This window comes from Adiantum capillus-veneris, chromosome 5 (assembly GCF_014529385.1).
Source record: "Adiantum capillus-veneris isolate H3 chromosome 5, ASM1452938v2, whole genome shotgun sequence".
Classification (NCBI taxonomy): Eukaryota; Viridiplantae; Streptophyta; class Polypodiopsida; order Polypodiales; family Pteridaceae; genus Adiantum; species Adiantum capillus-veneris.
Window position 1 is genome coordinate 117,572,379 of NC_140935.1, and position 22,171 is coordinate 117,594,549.

The window sequence follows — 22,171 nt, forward strand, 5'->3', positions numbered from 1 at the left end:
CATATGTTTTGATGCCATCATAATGCCAGAAGTCTCACTTGCCTATGTGCACTATGTGTGAGGTCACTAAACCTCTTAATTTAGGGTGGTGCCCCCTTTGTTTTGTTCTTTGCTTGTTTGCATGAGGCATGGTTTGTGGAGTGTGCACGAGTACAGAGGCCACCCGATTGCACTGCTCTTTTTCCCTCTATCAGCAGCCAACTGTGCGGGTGTGTACCCCCCTAGAACACTCTGTTGCGAGGATAGCCACTCTGCGTGGGCGCGGTATGCCCTCTCGAGGTCAGGGTCGTGTAGTGCATCTCGGAACCATCGAAAGCTGAAGGACGATTGTGGCTGGTGGGAGGAAGACTGCAAGTAGTAAGCATCACAAGCGTCCTCGTAAGAGAGGCCATCGGCGAGAAAGTCCTCTATGGTTCGATAGCCGGGCGTGGAAGTGGATGCCATATCCTACAATTTCACAAAAAAAAGGGATCCTAAATAACATTGGATTCTAGTCAAAGTGAGATTCTTTATTGCATAGGATTCCTCCTTGCATAGGATTCCTTTTATCTCCTATTTAAGAAATGGTTTGTGTGATTTTTTTTTGCATCCATTTAGAGTGTGTGTGTGTGTGCTTCTAATTAATCTATTGTGTGTGTGCGTTAGTGTGTGGCAAAGAAATTAATCTAGTGTGTGTGTGTATTGGCCCTTAATCTACCGTTGGGCTTCTCGGTGACCATTGGGGTCTCAATCAACATCATCGCACAACCACATGGAGGTATGTTTTGGTATGCTTGTAACGCATGCACACTAATGCAAGAGTTAGTGTGCTTGTAACACATGCACACACTAATGCTTGCATTAGTGTGTGTGTGTGTGTGTGTGTGCTTATGCACTAATTAGTGTGTGAAAACACACCAATGCATGCACACACACACACACACACACACACACACACACTAATGCGAGCATTAGTGTGTGCATGTAGCGCATGCACACACTAATGCTTGCATTAGTGTGTGTGTGTGTGTGTGTATGCATGCATTAGTGTATTTTCACACACTAATTAGTGCACAAGCACACACTAATGCTTGCATTAGTGTGTGCGATTTTCTCACACACCAATGCTCACAATAGTGTGTGCTTGTGCATGCATTAGCGTGTAGACGCACTAATTTGTGCACAAGCACACACTAATGCAAGCATTAGTGTGTGCAAGAGAGGTATGCACACACTAACCCTTGCATTAGTGTGTGCTTGGGCACAAATTAGTGTGTGGAAACACACTAATGCAAGCATTAGTGTGTGTGTGTGTGTGTGTGTGTGTGTGAGAGTGTGTGTGTGTGCGTGTGTGTGTGTGTGTAATACATGCACACACTAATGCGGACATTAGTGTGTGATTGTGCACAAAATAGTGTGTGAAAACACGTTAATTTGTGCACAACCACACACTAATGCAAGCATTAGTGTGTGTGTGTGTATAATGCATGCATACACTAATGCTCACATTAGGGTGTGCTTGTAACGCATGCATGCACTAATGCAAGCATTAGTGTGTGTATAATGCATGCACACACTAATGCTTCCATTAGTGTGTGATTGTGCACAAAATAGTGTGTGTCTGTGTGGGCATGTGTGTACAATGTGTGTGTGCATGTGTGTGTATGCATTGTGTGTATGTGTGTGTATGCATTGTGTGTGTGTGTGTGTGTGTGTGTGTGTGTGTGCATTGTGTGTGTGTGCATGTGTGTGTGAGCCTGAGTGTGCATGTGAAGAAGCCGCCCAAAAAATCAAAGATTCATTGCTAGAGGCAGCACACACCGCTCTTTACGAGGGATGCTTGAATGTTCAAGCAATGTTTGCATGGAGAAATCCAGGGGTCGATGCACTATTGAGGTATGTTGTTAATCCTCACGGCTCACGGACACCCATCACCTACGATGGACGCGTATTATGTATTTGGTAGAGTCAGGTACCGGGCTTGTCGGACCAATAGGGAAAGGTAGAGTGATCGCCGATGAGAGGCGCACTTTAACTTGGACATTCAAGGGATTAGTTGGTTAAGCATGGGCGCCCAAGTGTGAATGGGGTGAGCTCCTATAAAAGCCAACTAAACCTAATTTTTACTCATTCTCTCATTTGTGCAATTGAAGAGTGCTCTTGCTCCATCTCCATCTTCTTCTTCTTCTTCACCTCCTTGTGTGTGTGTGTGAGAGAGAGAGAGAGGGAGAGTGTGTGTGCGATCGAGCATTACGAAGGCACGACGGCGGCGAAGCGGTTGAGCGCGGCACGACTGCAGCTTCTTCTTCATCGCGGCGAGGAATCCACCACGAAGGCGAGCGTAGAGCGGTGAGTGACACACCCTTTGTTTTCTTGAGCTTGCTAGTTTAGGCTTGTTGTGTGCTTGGAGCCGTTTGTGGCTCGCACACGGTGTATTGGCAAGTCCCCGGCTTCGACAGTGCGGCAAGGAGCGCACATTTTTGCAAAGAGTGTAAGTGCATGTGCTTTTGATACCCTAAGGTGTCAGAAAGCTGCTCTAGGAGGCCTTGTGACTAGTTTTTAGCGTGTTTTTTGTTTGTTTTTTTGCTAGATTTTTTAGAGCGTGTCGTGGAATGGGCCGTGTGATAGCTCAAAATGAGCGTATCGGTCAGAGGGTCGTGCCGTGCTTTACAGCCCTCCGTTTGGTCACTCTATGCCCTCGAAATCCCTAAAACTGTCAATTTCCAGTAGGGAACTAGGCCCAAACTAGAAAGTCTAAGGGTGCAAGTGGGAAGAGAAAGGAGGAGAGTGGAGGACTTGTCCCACATGCTCTCATTCTCTCTTGAGGGAGTAGGGTATATATATAAGAGTGAGTCTAGTATATATCATAGGACTGAGGCCTGAGGCCTGGGCTTGGGCTTGGGCTTGGGCTTGGGAAAATGATCCCGATCCCGATCTATCTTTTATACAAACCAACCCGTCCGTTTTAAGAGTCACGTTTTTTATTTTCGAAAAATATCGCCGCCCACTCACTCGCGTTTTTTCCCGAATTTTTTTTTTAAACCTTTTTTGTTGATGCAGAAAATACAGAAATTGAAAAACGCAGAAATGCAGAAATTGCAGAAAAAACGCAGAAATTGCAGAAAATTGACAGAAACGCAGAAAATTGCAGAAATTGAAAACGCCGAACTTGAAAATGCAGAAATTGCGAAAATTGAAAAACGCAGACAATAGCAGAAATTGAAACTTGACAGCAATTGCAGAAAACGCAAAAAACAGAAATCTTCCACACACTCCTTCCCTGCCTTTCCTATGATAGAAATTGCACCACAAGGAAGCGTAAAGTGCTAACCGAGCTTAGTGTAGGGCATATCCCCGGCAGCGGCGCCAAAAATGTGCGCTCCTTGCCGCACTGTCGAAGCAAGGGACTTGCCAATACACCGTGTGCGAGCCACAAACGGCTCCAAGCACACAACAAGCCTAAACTAGCAAGCTCAAGAAAACAAAGGGTGTGTCACTCACCGCTCTACGCTCGCCTTCGTGGTGGATTCCTCGCCGCGATGAAGAAGAAGCTGCAGTCGTGCCGCGCTCAACCGCTTCGTCGCCGTCGTGCCTTCGTAATGCTCGATCGCACACACACTCTCCCTCTCTCTCTCTCTCTCACACACACACACAAGGAGGTGAAGAAGAAGAAGAAGATGGAGATGGAGCAAGAGCACTCTTCAATTGCACAAATGAGAGAATGAGTAAAAATTAGGTTTAGTTGGCTTTTATAGGAGCTCACCCCATTCACACTTGGGCGCCCATGCTTAACCAACTAATCCCTTGAATGTCCAAGTTAAAGTGCGCCTCTCATCGGCGATCACTCTACCTTTCCCTATTGGTCCGACAAGCCCGGTACCTGACTCTACCAAATACATAATACGCGTCCATCGTAGGTGATGGGTGTCCGTGAGCCGTGAGGGTTAACATACGTTAAAGTGTAATAAATGTTAGTTGTGAGTTTTTTTCGTGGTTATATGCAATAACGAGTTTTCTTTAATTATGTCATAGGCTAGTAGGCAAGATGATGCCTAAAGGCAATCATCTTCCAGAAAATCGAAGGAAGGTACAACGGGTGGTGACAGGACTTGGGATGGACTATGATCGCATACATGCATGTGTCAATGATTGTGTGGCTATTTCGCAATGAACATGCAGGGCTTGATGCTTGCCCCGAGTGTGGAGAATCAAAGTACAAAGACGGAATGCAAGGAACCACAATACCTCGCAAGGTTCTTCGTCATTTCCCCCTCATTCCCCGCATCAAGCACATGTTCAGCACCAAAGGAACAAGCGAGATTCTTACATGGCATATGACAAATCGCTCCACGGATGGGGTTATGAGAGTGCCGGCTGACTCTCCGGCATGGTAACACATCGAGCAGACATGGCCGGAGTTTAGAGAAGAGCCTCGTCACTTGAGGCTTGGTCTGGCTAGTGATGGGGTAAACCCATTTGGGCATCGGTCTACCTCATGGAGTACTTGGCCAGTAGTTGTTGTGAACTACAACATTCCACCATGGGAGTCAACCAAGAAGGGGAACATTTTGCTCTCTCTTCTAGTCCCAGGAAAACACAAGGTGAAGAATATGGATGTATATTTAGCACCTTCGATTGAAGAGCTTCAAGAGCTATGAAATGACATAGATGTTTTTCATGTATCAAGACCACTTCGTGATCGGCGCACAATGATCAAGTGCATTCTCATGTGGACCATGCATGATTACCCCGGGCTTGGAGAGATTTCTGGTAAGCTTATACTTTGTGACACTCTTTAATGTCTTTGCATTGGTCACTTATATGCGGTTATGTCTTTTGTTTTTGTAGGACTATCGACATCTTGACATAGTGCATGCCCAACTTGTGGACCCTCACTCGTGACAGAGAGACCCACTCTACTTCATAAGGTGATCTACCCCAATAACCATGGCTTCTTGCTGCCCACACATCGATCTTATGCTCCACCGTGCAATGGGATGGAGCCACTCCATTGGACCATGGCCGATTGGACAAGACATTGGAACGAGCATCACAACACATTGCCTCCTCCCAATGATCCACTTAGTGGTATGTCTAGGTACTCTATTTTCTTATCACTACCCTATTGGGCTTCATTGAAAATCCAACACCTATTGGATCCAATGCATGTGTTCAAAAATGTTGGGCAAGCTATATGGGATCACATAGTAGGCAAGAAAGATTCATTGGGGGCTAGAGAGGACATGAGGGCCATAAGGAGGCTCCCTCCTTCGGCCACACCTCGCATGGGGCCTCGGGGAAATATGGTTCTTCCAAAGGTACCTTGGATTCTATCAAGGGTGGATCAAGAGCGGATGAAACAAGTCATTGCCGCTACATCCGTACTCCAACAAGTTATATGTGTTCGCTCAAGGGTGCCTTCACTAAAACTAAGAAAGGAGGATCCACACAACTCTATGGGCTCAAATCCCATGATTGGCACAAGATTCTTCAGGTAATGTGTGTGTGTGTGTGTGTGTGTGTGTGTGTGTGTGTGTGTGTGTGTGTGTGTGTATGTGGTTTAGGGTTCTGGATACTAATAAGTCTTTTTTATTGTGCAATAGTTTGTGCTTCCAATTAGGATTAGTGGATTTGCGGACACGAAGGTAAAGGCTGCAATATTCAAGGTGGGAGAAGTTGTCAGGTATAGCACATTTGATCCTCCCTCCTAAACTTTACTTTGAAGACTAACATTACTATGAAGATTATGAAGGGTTTTTTGGTTATAGTTTTGTGAGTTCCAAAGAAATCAAAGTTTCAGCCATTCCAACAGCTTGACTTCTAGCGATTGAAGCAACTTGTGCTATTGAGGATGCATTGCCACGTTCTATCCTTGTTAGCCAAGTTCACCTATTGCTCCATCTTGTTGAGGAGATAGCCATTTGTGGTGTGGTTCACTCCAGGTGGATGTTCTTTCTTGAGAGGTTCCTAAAGACCTTGAAAGACTTTGTAAGGCTACGATCACAACCAGAGGTATTCATCGATCTTAAGCCTTAAACCTTATTAGGATTGGATTGTATTCACAACGCTTTTTATTGGTTACTTTAATCACTAATGGTTTCATGTGTTCAGGCAAGCATGGCAGAGGGTTGGATTGTACAAGAGGCTTTTGTGTATATCTCTCAATATCTTTTCACAATAGACCCATCATTGCCTCGTTTAAAGACAGAGGAACAGCATCCAAAAAACACGCAAACATTCCAAGTGGGAAAGGTTCTCTCTTGATTTTGGATGGGGAATTTCAAGCCATAGTCAACAACCATTGTCTACTCAATGCTCCCATCATGGGGCAAGGGGTGGATATGTATGTGGAGGTGCGTACAACGAGAGAAAGGAAGAGGGAAGCATGGAAGAGGTCGCATGGCGGTAGGCGAGCACCTCCCTTTCCTAAAGAGATTTCCAAATACCCTGATCTAATTCCAGTTGGGTGGATACACAATGCCATGACCAAGGCCAAGGCACAAGGAGAACAAATAAGCCCTAAAGAATGGGAGTACGCGCGAGGATGTCTACCAAGGTTAAACTACTCAATGTGTTTAGTGTGTGTGTGCGAGTGTGCGTGTGTGTGTGTGTGTGTGTGTGTGTGTGTGTGTGTGTGTGTGTGTGTGTGTGTGTGTGTGTGTGTGTGTGTGTCATCTCTCTCTCTCTCTCTCTCTCTCTCTCTCTCTCTCTCTCTCTCTCTCTCTCTCTCTCGTCTATCCTGATTGGTTTTTGCAGGCCTTCACATTCAACTCTATGTGGTCCGAAGGACGTCATTTTTGAACCCACAAGATAGATGAGCGTCAAACCACTCACGATAGTGGAGTTATGGGTAACTTTGACACGACAACACAAGAAGTGAGGGAATGTGGAACAATAGAGAGGATAATCAAAGTGGATTTCAAAACATTTCACAAATATCTCTTTGACTGCTGATGGTTTGCGGGTGAGGCTAAGAGACTTGAGAATGGGCTCTATATGGTAGACTCCGGGCAATTTCATCGCGGGAAGACCAACAACTTGGTGCAACCTAGTAGTTGTGAGCAAGTAAAGTCCATGTGCAACTCACTAAAACATTATATGATACATATAAAACTACATTCATGTTATTGTTTGCTCTGTGACCTACAGGTGTTTTATGTGCCTTGTATGTATCGAAGACGACTTTGGTATGTTATTCCAGTCACACCACGGAGAAGATCTATCTTGGCAGATATGAACATAGAGACTTTGGCAGGTCCCACCATACCATCTCAAGAAGACGCCAATCACGATGATGCAGTTGAGGTCGAGGAGAACCAACCATAGTGAGGAGGGGGAAGGATGGACAGGATGATGATGATTCAATAGGAGACGCTGTAGAGGATGAATCAATAGATTTATTTGTTGATTTAGCTACCATGGGGTTGGACATGGATGTAAGCACTTGTAGAGATCTCTTGGAGGATTAGGGTATTTGGAAAGCTCTTTAGGAAAGGGAGGTGCTCGCCTACCGCCATGCGACCTCTTCCATGCTTCCCTCTTCCTTTCTCTCGTTGTAGGCACCTCCACATGCATATCCACCCATTGCCCCATGATGGGAGCATTGAGTAGACAATGGTTGTTGACTATGGCTTGAAATTCCCCATCCAAAATCAAGAGAGAACCTTTCCCACTTGGAATGTTTGCGTGTTTTTTGGATCCTCTTCCTCTATCTTTAAACGAGGCAATGATGGGTCTATTGTGAAAAGATATTGAGAGATATACACAAAAGCCTCTTGTACAATCCAACCCTCTGCCATGCTTGCCTGAACACATGAAACCATTAGTGATTAAAGTAACCAATAAAAAGCGTTGTGAATACAATCCAATCCTAATAAGGTTTAAGGCTTAAGATCGATGAATACCTCTGGTTGTGATCGTAGCCTTACAAAGTCTTTCAAGGTCTTTAGGAACCTCTCAAGAAAGAACATCCACCTGGAGTGAACCACACCACAAATGGCTATCTCCTCAACAAGATGGAGTAATAGGTGAACTTGGCTAACAAGGATAGAACGTGGGAATACATCCTCAATAGCACAAGTTGCTTCAATCGCTAGAAGTCAAGCTGTTGGAATGGCTGAAACTTCGATTTCTTTCGAACTCACAAACCTGTAACCAAAAAACCCTTCATAATCTTCATAGTAATGTTAGTCTTCAAAGTAAAGTTTAGGAGGGAGGATCAAATGTGCTATACCTGACAACTTCTCCCACCTTGAATATTGCAGCCTTTACCTTCGTGTCCGCAAATCCACTAATCCTAATTGGAAGCACAAACTATTGCACAATCAAAAAGACTTATTAGTATCCAGAACCCTAAACCACATACACACACACACACACACATTACCTGAAGAATCTTGTGCCAATCATGGGATTTGAGCCCATACAGTTGTGTGGATCCTCCTTTCTTAGTTTTAGTGAAGGCACCCTTGAGCGAACGCATATAACCTGTTGGAGTACGGATGGAGCGGCAATGACTTGTTTCATCCGCTCTTGATCCACCCTTGATAGAATCCAAGGTACCTTTGGAAGAACCATATTCCCCCGAGGCCCCATGCGAGGTGTGGCCGAAGGAGGGAGCCTCCTTATGGCCCTCATGTCCTCTCTAGCCCCCATGAATCTTTCTTGCTTACTATGTGATCCCATATAGCTTGCCCAACATTTTTGAACACATGCATTGGATCCAATAGGTGTTGTATTTTCAATGAAGCCCAATAGGGTAGTGATAAGAAAATAGAGTACCTAGACATACCCCTAGGTGGATCATTGGGAGGAGGCAATGTGTTGTGATGCTCGTTCCAATGTCTTGCCCAATCGGCCATGGTCCAATGGAGTGGCTCCATCCCATTGCACGGTGGAGCATAATATCGATGTGTGGGCAGCAAGAAACCATGGTTATTGGGGTAGATCACCTTACCAAGTAGAGCGGGTCTCTCTGTCACGAGTGAGGGTCCACAAGTTGGGCATGTACTATGTCCAGATGTCGATAGTCCTACAAAAACAAAAGACATAACCGCATATAAGTGACCAATGCAAAGACATTAAAGAGTGTCACAAAGTATAAGCTTACCAGAAATCTCTCCAAGCCCGGGGTAATCATGCATGGTCCACATGAGAATGCACTTGATCATTGTGCGCCGATCACGAAGTGGTCTTGATACATCAAAAACATCTATGCCGTTCCATAGCTCTTGAAGCTCTTCAATCAAAGGTGCTAAATATACATCCATGTGCTTCACCTTGTGTTTTCCTAGGACTAGAAGAGAGAGCAAAATGTTCCCCTTCTTGGTTGACTCCCATGGTGGAATGTTGTAGTTCACAACAACCACTGGCCAAGTACTCCATGAGGTAGACCAATGCCCAAATGGGTTTACCCCATCACTAGCCAGACCAAGCCTCAAGTGACGAGGCTCTTCTCTAAACTCCGGCCATGTCTGCTCGATGTGTTTCCATGCCGGCGAGTCAGCAGGCACTCTCATAACCCCATCGGTGGAGCGATTTTTCATATGCCATGTAAGAAGCTCGCTTGTTCCTTTGGTGCTGAACATGTGCTTGATGCGGGGAATGAGGGGGAAATGACGAAGAACCTTGCGAGGTATTGTGGTTCCTTGCATTCCCTCTTTGTACCTTGATTCTCCACACTCGGGGCAAGCATCAAGCCCTGCATGTTCATTGCGGAATAGCACGCAATCATTGACACATGCATGTATGCGATCATAGTCCATCCCAAGCCCTGTCACCACCTGTCATGCCTTCCTTCGATTTTCTGGAAGATGAATACCTTTAGGCATCATCTTGACTAATAGCCTATGACATAATTAAAGAACACTCATTATTTCATATAACCACAAAAAAAAATCACAGCTAACACTTATTACACTTAAACGTACCTCAATAGTGCATCGACCCCTGCATTGATCCATCCAAACATTGCTTAAATATTCAAGATCTCAAGAGACACTTGTAATATGGAGTAGGAGCATCCCTCGTAAAGAGCGGTGTGTGATGCCTCTAGCAATGAATCTTTGGTTTTTTGGGCGGCTTCTTCACATGCACACTCAGGCTCACACTCATTCGCCGCCTCAGGTGCAAGAAGATCCTCGACCATATTGTGCAAATGATCTTCCTCCACCTCCATGTGGGGCGGGGTGGTGGGGAGATCCCCATATGTGGTGGATGTAGGATGCGCATGCGCTCGTGTGGACCCACCCACATCGAACGGCCGGTGTGACCCCCCTCCCATGACTGCTTCCTGGCACAATCGCTCTTCCATCCTCCTCCGCCCCCGATCACACTCCAACGGGGAGCGACATCAATGGATGCCAAAACCCTCGAATCGCTAGTTTCCATTCGAGCGCGTTTTCTCGGATCGTCCCATAGTCCATAATCATCCACGTGAGCCAAGCATATACGCCAAAGCCATGCAATCCAATGCTTACAACGCGTACATGGACATGGTAATCGCTCGCTCAACAATCGAGTTTGTTCCGCGCCAACCGGCGGACCCACGTCATCGCAATCGACCTACACACACGACCACACACTAAATAAGAAAAAATAAAATAAGAAAAAGAAGAATCAAGAATGTTGGTACTGACATGACTGACTCATTAAAGATAGAGGGGATTGTAAGGTAAAGAGGTGGGTACAAGCGGTCATCCAGTCGGCGTAACCTTAATGGCTCATCAGAGCTTTTCGCAGTAATACGTGCGGGAAGAGACGCGGTCATAGACGCGGTAAAATTTACAGCAAATTTTTTTATATAAAGGGGGCACCTATGTGCCACCGTGAAATTGAATGCTAAAAATTCAAAAACGAGCTCCTTCTCTACGCGGGCCTGTTTCCCTCTCCATCTCCAAGCTCTCTCTCCTTCTCCCTCTCCATCTCCAAGCTCTATTACTCTCTTCATCTCCATCCCCACCATATCCAAGCGATCGAGGTCACGAATGTAAGTGCTCGAACTCTCTCTCTTTCTTCTCGTTCTTCTACACACACACACACACACACACACACACACACACACACACACACACACACACAATGCATACACATTGCACACACACACAATGCATACACACACATGCACTAACATGCACACACATTGTACACACACACACACACACTATTTTGTGCACAATCACACACTAATGCAAGCATTAGTGTGTGCATGCATTATACACACACTAATGCTTGCATTAGTGTGTGATTGTGCACAAATTAGTGTGTTTTCACACACTATTTTGTGCACAATCACACACTAATGCCCGCATTAGTGTGTGCTTGTGCATGCATTAGTGTGTTTACACACTAATGCATGCACAAGCACACCCTAATGCAAGCATTACTGTGTGCATGCATTATACACACACTAATGCTTGCATTAGTGTGTGATTGTGCACAAATTAATGTGTTTTCACACACTATTTTGTGCACAATCACACACTAATGCCCGCATTAGTGTGTGCATGCGTTACAAGCACACACTAATGCAAGAATTAGAGTGTGCATGCATTATACACACACACACTAATGCTTGCATTAGTGTGTGATTGTGCACAAATTACTGTGTTTACTAATTTGTGCACAATCACACACTAATGCAAGCATTAGTGTGTGCATGCATTAGTGTGTTTCCACACACTAATTTGTGCCCAAGCACACACTAATGCAAGCATTAGTGTGTGCATGCATTAGTGTATTTCCACACACTAATTTGTGCCCAAGCACACACTAATGCAAGCATTAGTGTGTGCATGCATGCACTAGTGTGTTTCCACACACTAATTTGTGCCCAAGCACACACTAATGCAAGCATTAGTGTGTGCATGCATTAGTGTGTTTCCACACACTAATTTGTGCCCAAGCACAGACTAATGCAAGCATTAGTGTGTGCATGCATTATACACATACTAATGCTTGCATTAGTGCGTGCATGCGTTACCAGCACACACTAATGCTTGCATTAGTGTGTGCATGCATTATACACACACACACACACACACTAATGCTTGCATTAGTGTGTGCATGCATTAGTGTGTTTCACACACTAATTTGTGCCCAAGCACACACTAATGCAAGCGTTAGTGTGTGCATACCTCTCTAGCGCACACTAATGCTTGCATTAGTGTGTGCTTGTGCACAAATTAGTGTGTCTACACACTAATACATGCACAAGCACACACTAATGCAAGCATTAGTGTGTGCTTGTGCACTAATTAGTGTGTGAAAACACACTAATGCATACAAGCACACACTAATGCTTGCATTAGTGTGTGTGTGTGCATGCATTGGTGTGTTTTCACACACTAATTTGTGCATAAGCACACACTAATGCAAGCATTAGTGTGTGCACGCGTTACAAGCACACACTAACGCTTGCATTAGTGTGTGCTTGGGCATGCATTAGTGTGTTTTCACACTAATGCTTGCTTAATCACACACTAATGCAAACATTAGTGTGCATGCGTTACAAGCATACCAAAACATACCTCCATGTGGGTGTGTGATGATGTTGATTGAGAGCCCAATGGTAGATTAAAGTCCAACACACACACACTAGATTAATTTCTTTGCCACACACTAATGCACACACACAATAGATTAATTAGAAGCACACACACACACACTCTAAATGGATGCAAAAAAAATAAGCACACAAACCATTTCTTAAATAGGAGATAAAAGGAATCCTATGCAAGGAGGAATCCTATGCAATAAAGAATCTCACTTTGACTAGAATCCAATGTTAATTAGGGTCCCTTTTTTTGGTGAAATTGTAGGATATGGCATCCTCTTCCATGCCCGGCTATCAAACCATAGCCGACGGCCTCTCTTACGAGGACGCTTGTGATGCTTACTACTCGCAGTCTTCCTCCCACTAGCCACAATCATCCTTTGGCTTTCGATGGTTCCGAGATACAGTACACGACCCCGACCTCGAGAGGGCATACCGCACCCAGGCAGAGTGGCTATCCTCGCAGCATAGTCTTCTAGGGCGGTACACACCCTCATAGTTGGCTGCCTATGGGCTCTCACTGCTTGCAACACCGGGCTCCAGCACTCCCTACGTACAGAGTGTGCCTCCCACAGCGCCTCCCTCCACCTTACCCTCGACTTTCCCGTCACCCGCACCTCCCTCCACCTTGCATTCACAGTGATCCACGGCCGCACCATCGAGTTATCCGTCGCCTACACCACCCAGCGGTTCGGGCTCGGGCCAGTGCTCTTCGGGTGGCCAGCGCTCTTCCTGTAGTAGTGTCTCACGCTCTCGTCGAGGTAGTGGCTCGTGCTACTTTGGTGGTGGAGGGGGCAGTGCTACAGATTCACCTCCTCTTACACCCCGACCTCCTCGCTCACCCCTTGGAACTCCACATGAGGATGATGACCGCGATGCGCCCACCCCGGACGCTCGTGGCTACTACTATTATATACATCGAGGGGGGGAGGTGGATCTAGGTTCCTCTTTGGGGAGGACATTTTGAGGGCCCCTTAACCAGCTGATCCACTCGACATACCAAGATTGCTTTAAATCTTTCAAAGATCAGGACCCAGTCGACTTGACGTACATTCACACGACATTCCTCATGCGGTTCCCTAATACAGAAGTGGAAGAGTTCTCCAGGCAGTGGCTCGAGGAGTACGTCAAGAATTTCTTGAAAAATAAGAAGTCCAGTGTGCGGAGGGCAGCAAAGCGAACATTTGAATCTGAGGGTCACAACTATCGCCCTGGAAATGTTCACGACGAGGAGTGGGAGAAAGCCCAAGGCAAGCTGGAGGACGAGAGAGCGGCAGGTGCTAGGGCGCACACTCGGTAGGTGGAGGCGAGGGCGCAGCAAACCCCCACACATTACGGCTCGGGCGGAAAAGCAGCATGGAAAGATAAATTTGTGAGTGCGCGTATTTTCATTTGAATTGATTTAATTTGTGGTAATAAGGTTAGGTGTGTGATATTTTTAAATTGATATATAGCAAAATATTACTATGACCCGTCCAAGCCGAGAGATCCAGAGATACATAGAGAGCCACTCCGAATATCAGACATGGTGCTGGCTGTATGAAAACAACAAACTCAATCACGGAGAATTTGAAAATGCATATCGTACACTACAGCCTGTAAGTGTGAACTTTTTTTTTAAATGAGTGCATGCAGAATTATGTATCCATTTGTATTAATTAAAGGTTTTGTTGTTTTTTTCTTTTCCAGAGTCAGGGAGTCCCTCGAGAGGTCCCAGGATCCGAGTAGCTCAATCCTCCGAGTGTTGTTGGGCCCGTCTTCTTTTGGCCACAGTTGTATAGCCCCATGTATCGCCTATTTCGGCAATTTTGTAATATCCAATATAATTAAACACTTGATTTTGGCCCAAAGTCTTCTTTTGGCCACAGTTGTATAGCCGCCATGTATCGTCTATTTGGGCAATTTTGTAATGAACAATTTCTCCAATATAATTAAACACTTGATTTTGGCCCAAAGTTTTTGTGCAATGAAATTGTTGTTTTTTTATTTATTAAATGTATAGAAAAAAAAGACAAATGACCATTTGGATGGGTCCTACCAAGGACCATCCAAATGGTCATGATCTGCTTTTTTTTTTAAATACTCGCGTGTGCCGTAATGCGTGCGGTAATCTCGCGTGTGCCGTAACTCTTGCTGTAATGCCTGCGAAAATATAGCCGGGCCGATTACCGCGTGTATTGCTGAAGGGCCATTACCGCGAGCATTGACTCTAGCATTACCGCCTCCGAGATTTTTTGACTTGAACTTTTCCTTTGTTTTTGTGCGTCTATCTGAGCGGTAATGTTATTTCCACACATGCAATCTTTTCTCTTTCTATTTTCCTTTGTTAGCCCGCGATAATGCTAGCGGTTCTCAGTTTTTACTCTTATAGTGACCCAGGTTCCTCCGCCGGTGGTAGATCCAGACCTCCAGCATGCTCTCTCTTTATGAGACGAGTACCTCCGTTCGACAGAGGGATTGTTTGGCCGCTATCCACATCAACTTGCGGCCTACGATCTTTCTCAATAGGCCACACCATGTGGGGGAGCCAGGGAGGGACTCCCTTCATCCACAGCCTCGCACCAACAGCACCTCCTTCTACGGTCTCTTCTTACCGACCTACTTCCCTTCCATCGCACTGTCTTACTCTCCTTCCATCACAAGATCCTATGCCACTCCATTCCACTCCAGTTTCACTCGAGCATCGTGAATGGCCCAAATCTGCTCTACGCACTTCTTCTTGTAGCGTGCACCGACGTTTGTCTCAAGGCAGCGAGAGTCGAGAGAGATGGAGTGGCGGGGGATCATGTGGGTTTGCTTGTTTTGGTAGTGAGGGGGGGGGGGGGGGGGGGGGGGGGGGGAGTCCCCTATTTCAGAGTGTGCCGCCCCAGACTCAGAGGACAAGGATACTCCCTCACCCATGCCAGACACACATGGTTGCTACCTCAGTGTAAAGTATGGCGGCGAAGTGGATTTTGGTATTGCGCAGGCAAGGCGTTTCAACATCATCTTCATATTCTTTTACATTTGACGTATAAGAATTGTCTTGTAAAGTTCAAAGACCAGTTGTCTGATCATACATGCTACATTGAGAAAGTGTCGCATGCTCGATTCCCAAATGCCCCCACTGAGCGTTTTTTGACACAATGGTTGGAGGGCTACATTTAAATTTTTTTGGAAAACAAGCAATCAAGCGTACCGCGTGAACCAGGTCGCAAATCCAGATAGGAGCTACCACGGAGGCAACATGGCAGATGCAGAGTGGGAGTGGGCCATGCAAGAAAAGGGCGAACAAGCTGCAACCACCTCATCCTATAGACAACAACGGCAAACTCAATCGGGCAAGACAAACTGATCCCACACACTATGGTTCGGGAGGCAAAGCAGCATGGAAGGATAAACATGTCCTAAACTGATTTAAAAAGATTTTAGATTATAAATTTCTCTTGTTATTGCATCTTTAGAAAATATCACTCTGAGTCGCCCGACCAGAGAGATGATCAAGTATCGAGAACGTCACACAAAATTTGATACTTGGCAATGATTGTTGGAGAACCATCACATCTCTTGTGAGCAGTTCAACTCGACTATCGGATCTCTACAGGCGGTAAGTTTAAACAAATCATATTGTATTAATTGTTTTGAGTTGCTAATTTGTTTAATTTCGTTTGGTTAATGTAGAGTCAAGGTGATCAAACATATGATCCTATGGACAATCAAGAGAACGAGAAGGAGGAGGAGGGTTTGCACAGATAGATAATTATTTGTAGTCCTCGTTTACAAGTGCAAATGTGGCACAAAGAACTCTATGATCACATGTATATAAAACTCAATTAGAATTTTGATCTTATTTGTAACTTTTTTGAATTATTGATTTTTTGCAGTTCAATTTGTCAAGGTAATGTATTTTTTAACTCTAATTTTTTTTTTGTACAAGTTTCAAAAAACAATTGATGCTTTATATGTTTTATGTGTGTCAAAAATAAAGGTGCTCATTTGGGCCATCCAATTTTGGGTGGCCCAAATGAGCAGCTTTATTTTTTAATAGACGCCTGGCGACGATAATACGGGCGGTAATAGCAACGACAATATACACGATAATCCTCGCAGCAATGTATCCGTGTCTATTACCACGGATATCGTTGTTTAACCATTGCCGTAAAAATTCTCGCTCCTATTATCGCTCACGCATTTTTTTTTTCTCTAGATCTCTCTATTTCCATGTGTTATTTGGAGGTAATAGAAGGGTTTCTCAATCTTTTCTCTTATAGTGATACAACAATATTGCAATATGTCAACATTAAATAAAAGACTGTCTACACAACCTCGCCATCAACTTTCGATCATAATGTTACAACACTCGGTAAATAATTCCCATCATGATGTGTAGTCTTTTGTTTTGTTATGAGTACAATAATACAACAATATTACAATAGTAAATAAAAGTGAACAACACAACAATATTGCAATATGTCAACATTAAATAAAGGACATGCCACACAACCTCGCCATCAACTCTCGGCCATAATGTTACAATAGTGAGTAAATAATTTCCGTCACATGTAGTCTTTTATTATGAGTACTATAATACAACAATATTGCAATATCTCAACATTAAATAAAAGCCTTGCGAGTACACAATCGTGCCATCAACTTTTCGTTGTAATGTTACATCACTGAGTGAATAATTTCCATCATGTGTAGTCTTTTATTATGAGTACAATAATACAACAAAACTACGAGAGGACCAGCTTAGTTGATAAAGCAAGAGCCTCTTGTGTTCAATTCAAACACCCAAGGAAGCTCGTGTGATGTGGTGCCTAGGGACTGTTCTTCAAGTCTATATGATGGGTTGGCCAACCTTATCCGGTTGGAATGCTCCACCTCATGAAGTTGGATATAAATTCAAATTGTAAGTATCTTTTAAAAAAGTTACAAGAGTAAATAATATGTCAACATGAACAAGAGTATATACAACAATGTGCAAAATGACAACAAATAAAAGACGTGGCGCCATCAACTTTCAGCCGCGAGGTCCTATATAAGAATGTCGATCGGGGGTGGATCAAAGCACAGCAAGAAACCATACCGTCTTGAGTGGCGAGGCTCGCAGAGGTCGTGGAGAAGCATGGCATCTCGTATCAGCAGGTCTCTCTCTCTCTCTCTCTCTCTCTCTCTCTCTCTCTCTCTCTCTCTCTCTCTCTCTCTCTCTCTCTCTCTCTCTCTCTCTCTCTCTCTCTCTCTCAATATAGCACAAGGTGCTGCGCACTCTCTGATCTCTCGCACTCACACACAAGCTCGTACGCCACTCAGAACATTCATAGATGGCCCAAGGTGCTGGTGGGCAGTAGCTGGCTCGCAGGAATCTCTCTCTCTCTCTCTCTCTCTCTCTCTCTCTCTCTCTCTCTCTCTCTCTCTCTCTCTCTCTCTCTCTCTCTCTCTCTCTCTCTCTCTCTCTCTCTCTCTCTCTCTCTCTCTCTCTCTCTCTCTCTCTCTCTCTCTCTCTCTCTCTCTCTCGATATTTGTTTGCTGATACATTGTTGCGTGTTGTGCCAGGAACGACTAGTTATGTGCGCCATGGCGGTAGCGGCGCTATTATCAGCGGGCGGAGGAGGAGTTGCGGGTCGGGTGGTGGAGGAGGGCTGCCCGGAGATAGAATATGCATACCCCTTTCAAAGTACTTGTCAGTACCCAGCCGAGAACAGCTTATCACTTGGTGGCGCCATTCTCCAACGCGGTGGTGGCAAAAGGGGGCCTCACGCCGTCAGAATCCGATAATTTTGTTCGATTTATGTGTTGAACCCCGTGGACCTTCAGCATCCAAAATGTCGCTAATAATAAGTCTCTAGCATACAAATTCACCGAAGACCTTACCTCCTCTATTCTCTATGAGGAGGAAGACCTTCTCGGTGCAACGATAGCATATTTTGTGCTCCAGGTCGCTTGTGACGTCCCGTTGCCCTGCCCCACCACCCAAGGCGCTCGCTGCCTCAGCTACTACTTGGACCTTGATGACTATGGTACTCGCGTCTTCGCCGTGCATAGCGATGGCATCACTTACGCCGCCGTCCACGGCACAGACTTTGTTGGTGTTGTACCCCTTCCATTCCTCCTACGTCGAGTCTCTAGCAATTACGAGCTCACACAAGTGCCTGGCACCTACTTACTGGCCTAGCCTCAAGAGGTCCCATTACTGCTACACTCTCGCATCTTCAGTCGCACCTTTGCATACCACGCACAGTGTCTGCAATACCCATGCTCTTGTCCTGTAGGTCATTTTCAGCCTAGTCTGAGGCAGTAATAATCTCTCTCTCTCTCTCTCTCTCTCTCTCTCTCTCTCTCTCTCTCTCTCTCTCTCTCTCTCTCTCTCTCTCTCTCTCTCTCTCTATTTTCTTTGAGCATCACCAAAGCATCTAACATTTCGCATACTCGATGCAATTGTTTAATGTTTTATTTGCAATATCTAGCTAATTGAACAGTGTTTTTCCGTGTGTGAAAGAAAGAGAGGCTTGTCTCAAGAGCGTTGATCTATGTTGATCTCTCTCTCTCTCTCTCTCTCTCTCTCTCTCTCTCTCTCTCTCCTTACATATATTGCACACACACTTCTCACAGCCGGCAACAACCCTACACCACTATGCTCTCTTTATGGACTCGATTGGTGTGATTCTAATGTGGGAGACAGAATATCATGAGAGTTGAGAAAGCTAGCACCTACAAAAGCTTGAATACACTCAAACACAAACGTAAGTCATATGATATGAGAACAACATACAACTAATTGAAGATAAAATGGATGCAAATTAGATGTATGAAAACACTAAGGTAAAATTGCTTGTGGTTATAGTAAGAGAGCTTACAAGATATAAATTACAAATGCGAGAGGTCAATAAGGAGCACGGAAACTAGAGAGACATGAACGAGATCAAGTTCTCAACCTTGAGGCACATGAAGAGAATACCAAGTGGATTGACGTTGCTACAAATAAGGGCCTTAGCACCCATATGCAAAAACAAAACATCACATACAAGTGTGTGAGGGTTACATAGACACTTGTACATGTACTAACTCCTTCTCTAGGTAGTAACTTTGTGCGCATAGTGGCACTACAAGTGAGGGAAGATACAGAAAAAGGTGTAGAGGACACCTAGACTCTCTTTAATTTTCTTGTCTTTAATGTCATTGTCTGCATGTGTGTGTATGTATGCATTTCCACTTAGTATGTGTGTGTGTGTGTGTGTGTACATGCGTGCGCGTGCATGCGCAGTGTCCATTTAGTATAGATATATTACATATGAAGTGAGAGGCGGAAGTGAAAAAATAGACCCGGTGGCCTCTACACCAAGACTATGCACAATGGCCTCATCATGGGGAATACACAATAGGGGCACCACCTAGCAAGATATGCGGCTAGGACGCATACATATACACAATGAAGCATGCATGGAAAACAATTTCAAGATCCACGCCCAAATGTGGAATGGGGTGGTCGGAGAATAAGGTGAGAGGAGTGGTGAGTGAGTGAGAATGGGCTTGCTACGCGTGCATGTAGTAAGGAAGATAACGAGGTCAGGGATACATGCAAGTATGCTCACTTCTCATACAAAAGGTGGCGAATCCGCACACCTCAATATGGAAGTAGCAAGATGATAGGAATATGAGAGGGAGAGAGAGTGTGTGTGTATGGTGGCGAATCCGCACACCTTTACATAAGCAGAAAAAAAATGGCAAGGAACAAGCATATACCATACTCACAATGAGATGTATCCAAAGCGACACAAAGTATGGCACCAAGATGGAGTGTATTGATTGCTTGCAAAAGATGAATACAATAGGTAGCGTATGACAGGAAAATGAGAAGGGAACAAGATCGTAGGAGGCATAATGGAGAGATGGGAGTTGATGGCGAGGAATATCATGAGTGTGTCCACCCTTCTTCTTCTTGAAATTGTGCCTTCAACCCTTAATTACAAGTGGTGTGGAGGTGTGGTGCTCATCTTTTGTGCATGGTGATGGTGATGATGATGGTGTTGTGATTATGTGATTAGGGTTCATGCTACAAGCATGTAGCATAAGAGTGTGTATGGATAGGGGTGTGTGTGTGTGTGTTCTCTCCCCAAGTGAGCTCTCATGGCCTCCTTATATAGGGAAGGAGGGAAGGATTTAGCAATATTTCTATTTGAGGTGAGTGTCCCACTTTGGTGACTAGGAAAATGGGGTGCATGTGACTGTGGCTCCCATCTTGTCTCCTCCTTATTTAAAATACCAAAGTCAATAGAGAGAGAAGAAGAGAGAATGTGGGTAGGTTGTAGAGGATAGGAAATATTTACAATAGTCTAGCTTTGGATAGACATAAGCTTATTAGGGAGAAGAGAGAGGTAAGAAAATTATAAGAGAGGTTGTGGAAGGTGGATATTTGTTGATGAGGATGGATCCTCCAAAATGGTGATAGAATTACTCTAGACTAGCCAAGACCTCATTAAAAGAGCCTTGTCTCTTGTAATCATGCTTGAAGACTTGTAGAACCATAGCCATTCTAGAAGGAAGAAAAGTGGGGATGGCCTGTGTCACCATTACACGAGAAAACTGGGGTCCACTACAAAAATCATATATCCGTGTTCATAACTCCAAAAATTCTGAAAAAAAATTGAGCTAAAAGTTGAGATCACGAGCTACATCTTTCATGTTGAACGCTCCTTCAGATTCGGGGTTCTTCTTTACTTAAAAAATTCAGCCAAATAATGTATTATTTGTGGCTGCAAAAGTCTTTTGGTGGTCCCCTTTGAGTGGACTTCTCTCTTGCCTTCAAGTGTAAGCTCCTTCATGTGTATGAAAACATGACCTAGAGTGTTGAAAAGATTGGCAATCATCTAGATGGAGGTATTATTGAAATTTGAAAGTGGGGTTGAGGTTTGAAAATGAAAACTAGTGAATAAAATATTTGGTAGAGTGGAATAATATACATACATGAAAAAAATATATTAGAAAATACTAGAATATATATATTTAATATTTTTAAGGTCAAAAGAGAGATCAACAAAGAAAGCTTACTTATTATGCTACATCGTGATTGATTAGCATAAGTAATATTTATTTAATAAAAGCTAAAACGTTTGTGAAAAAGGAAGAAAAAAAATCAAAAGTAACTTATATAATAGGAAATATTTTTGGTAAAAGAGAAAAAAATATGGGGGGGTTCCCATGCATGGAAAAGCATGCCTCATTAGCCCTCTCCCTGAGGCTAGAGGTATTCATGCCTCTAGCGTTGTACCTGATTCTTCTTCAATTGAGGTGGAGGAGTCTCCCTCCTCGGGGATTTCCATCATAGGTGTTTGATCAAATCTCAAAAAGTATTGCTTCAACCTCCATCCATTGACACGTGTTTTGTGGAGCCTACCATCTGCATCCATCAATCGGTAACTGCCATTGGCGTAGCGCTTTCTAATGACAAATGGCCCTTCCCATCTGGGTGAAAACTTTTTATCCTTCCTAGTGTCAAACCTGTTATCATACTGTAGGACCAACATACCTTTCTTGAGACCTTTTGCCCTAAGTCCCTTGTTGAAGGTAAGTCGACGTTGCTCTGCCTGTGCTGCATAATAGTTGATAGCATCTTCTCTGTCTAGTTGAAGCCTCTCTAGATCAAGAATGTGGTTGTGGAGA

The 22,171-nt window shown here is 44.4% G+C and overlaps 1 protein-coding gene across 1 annotated transcript; it reads left to right on the plus strand.

The window, feature by feature from the left end:
* Window positions 1-15,758: 15,758 nt before the first annotated feature.
* On the plus strand, window positions 15,759-18,901 carry LOC147457975 (uncharacterized). Its single transcript, XM_086513384.1, has 7 exons — window positions 15,759-15,838; window positions 15,976-16,015; window positions 16,116-16,118; window positions 16,193-16,253; window positions 17,625-17,659; window positions 18,068-18,274; window positions 18,450-18,901. The coding sequence occupies exons 1-7, from the start codon at window positions 15,759-15,761 to the stop codon at window positions 18,684-18,686; spliced, it is 663 nt and encodes a 220-aa protein (XP_086369510.1). The 3' UTR covers window positions 18,687-18,901.
* The last annotated feature ends 3,270 nt before the right edge of the window (window positions 18,902-22,171 follow it).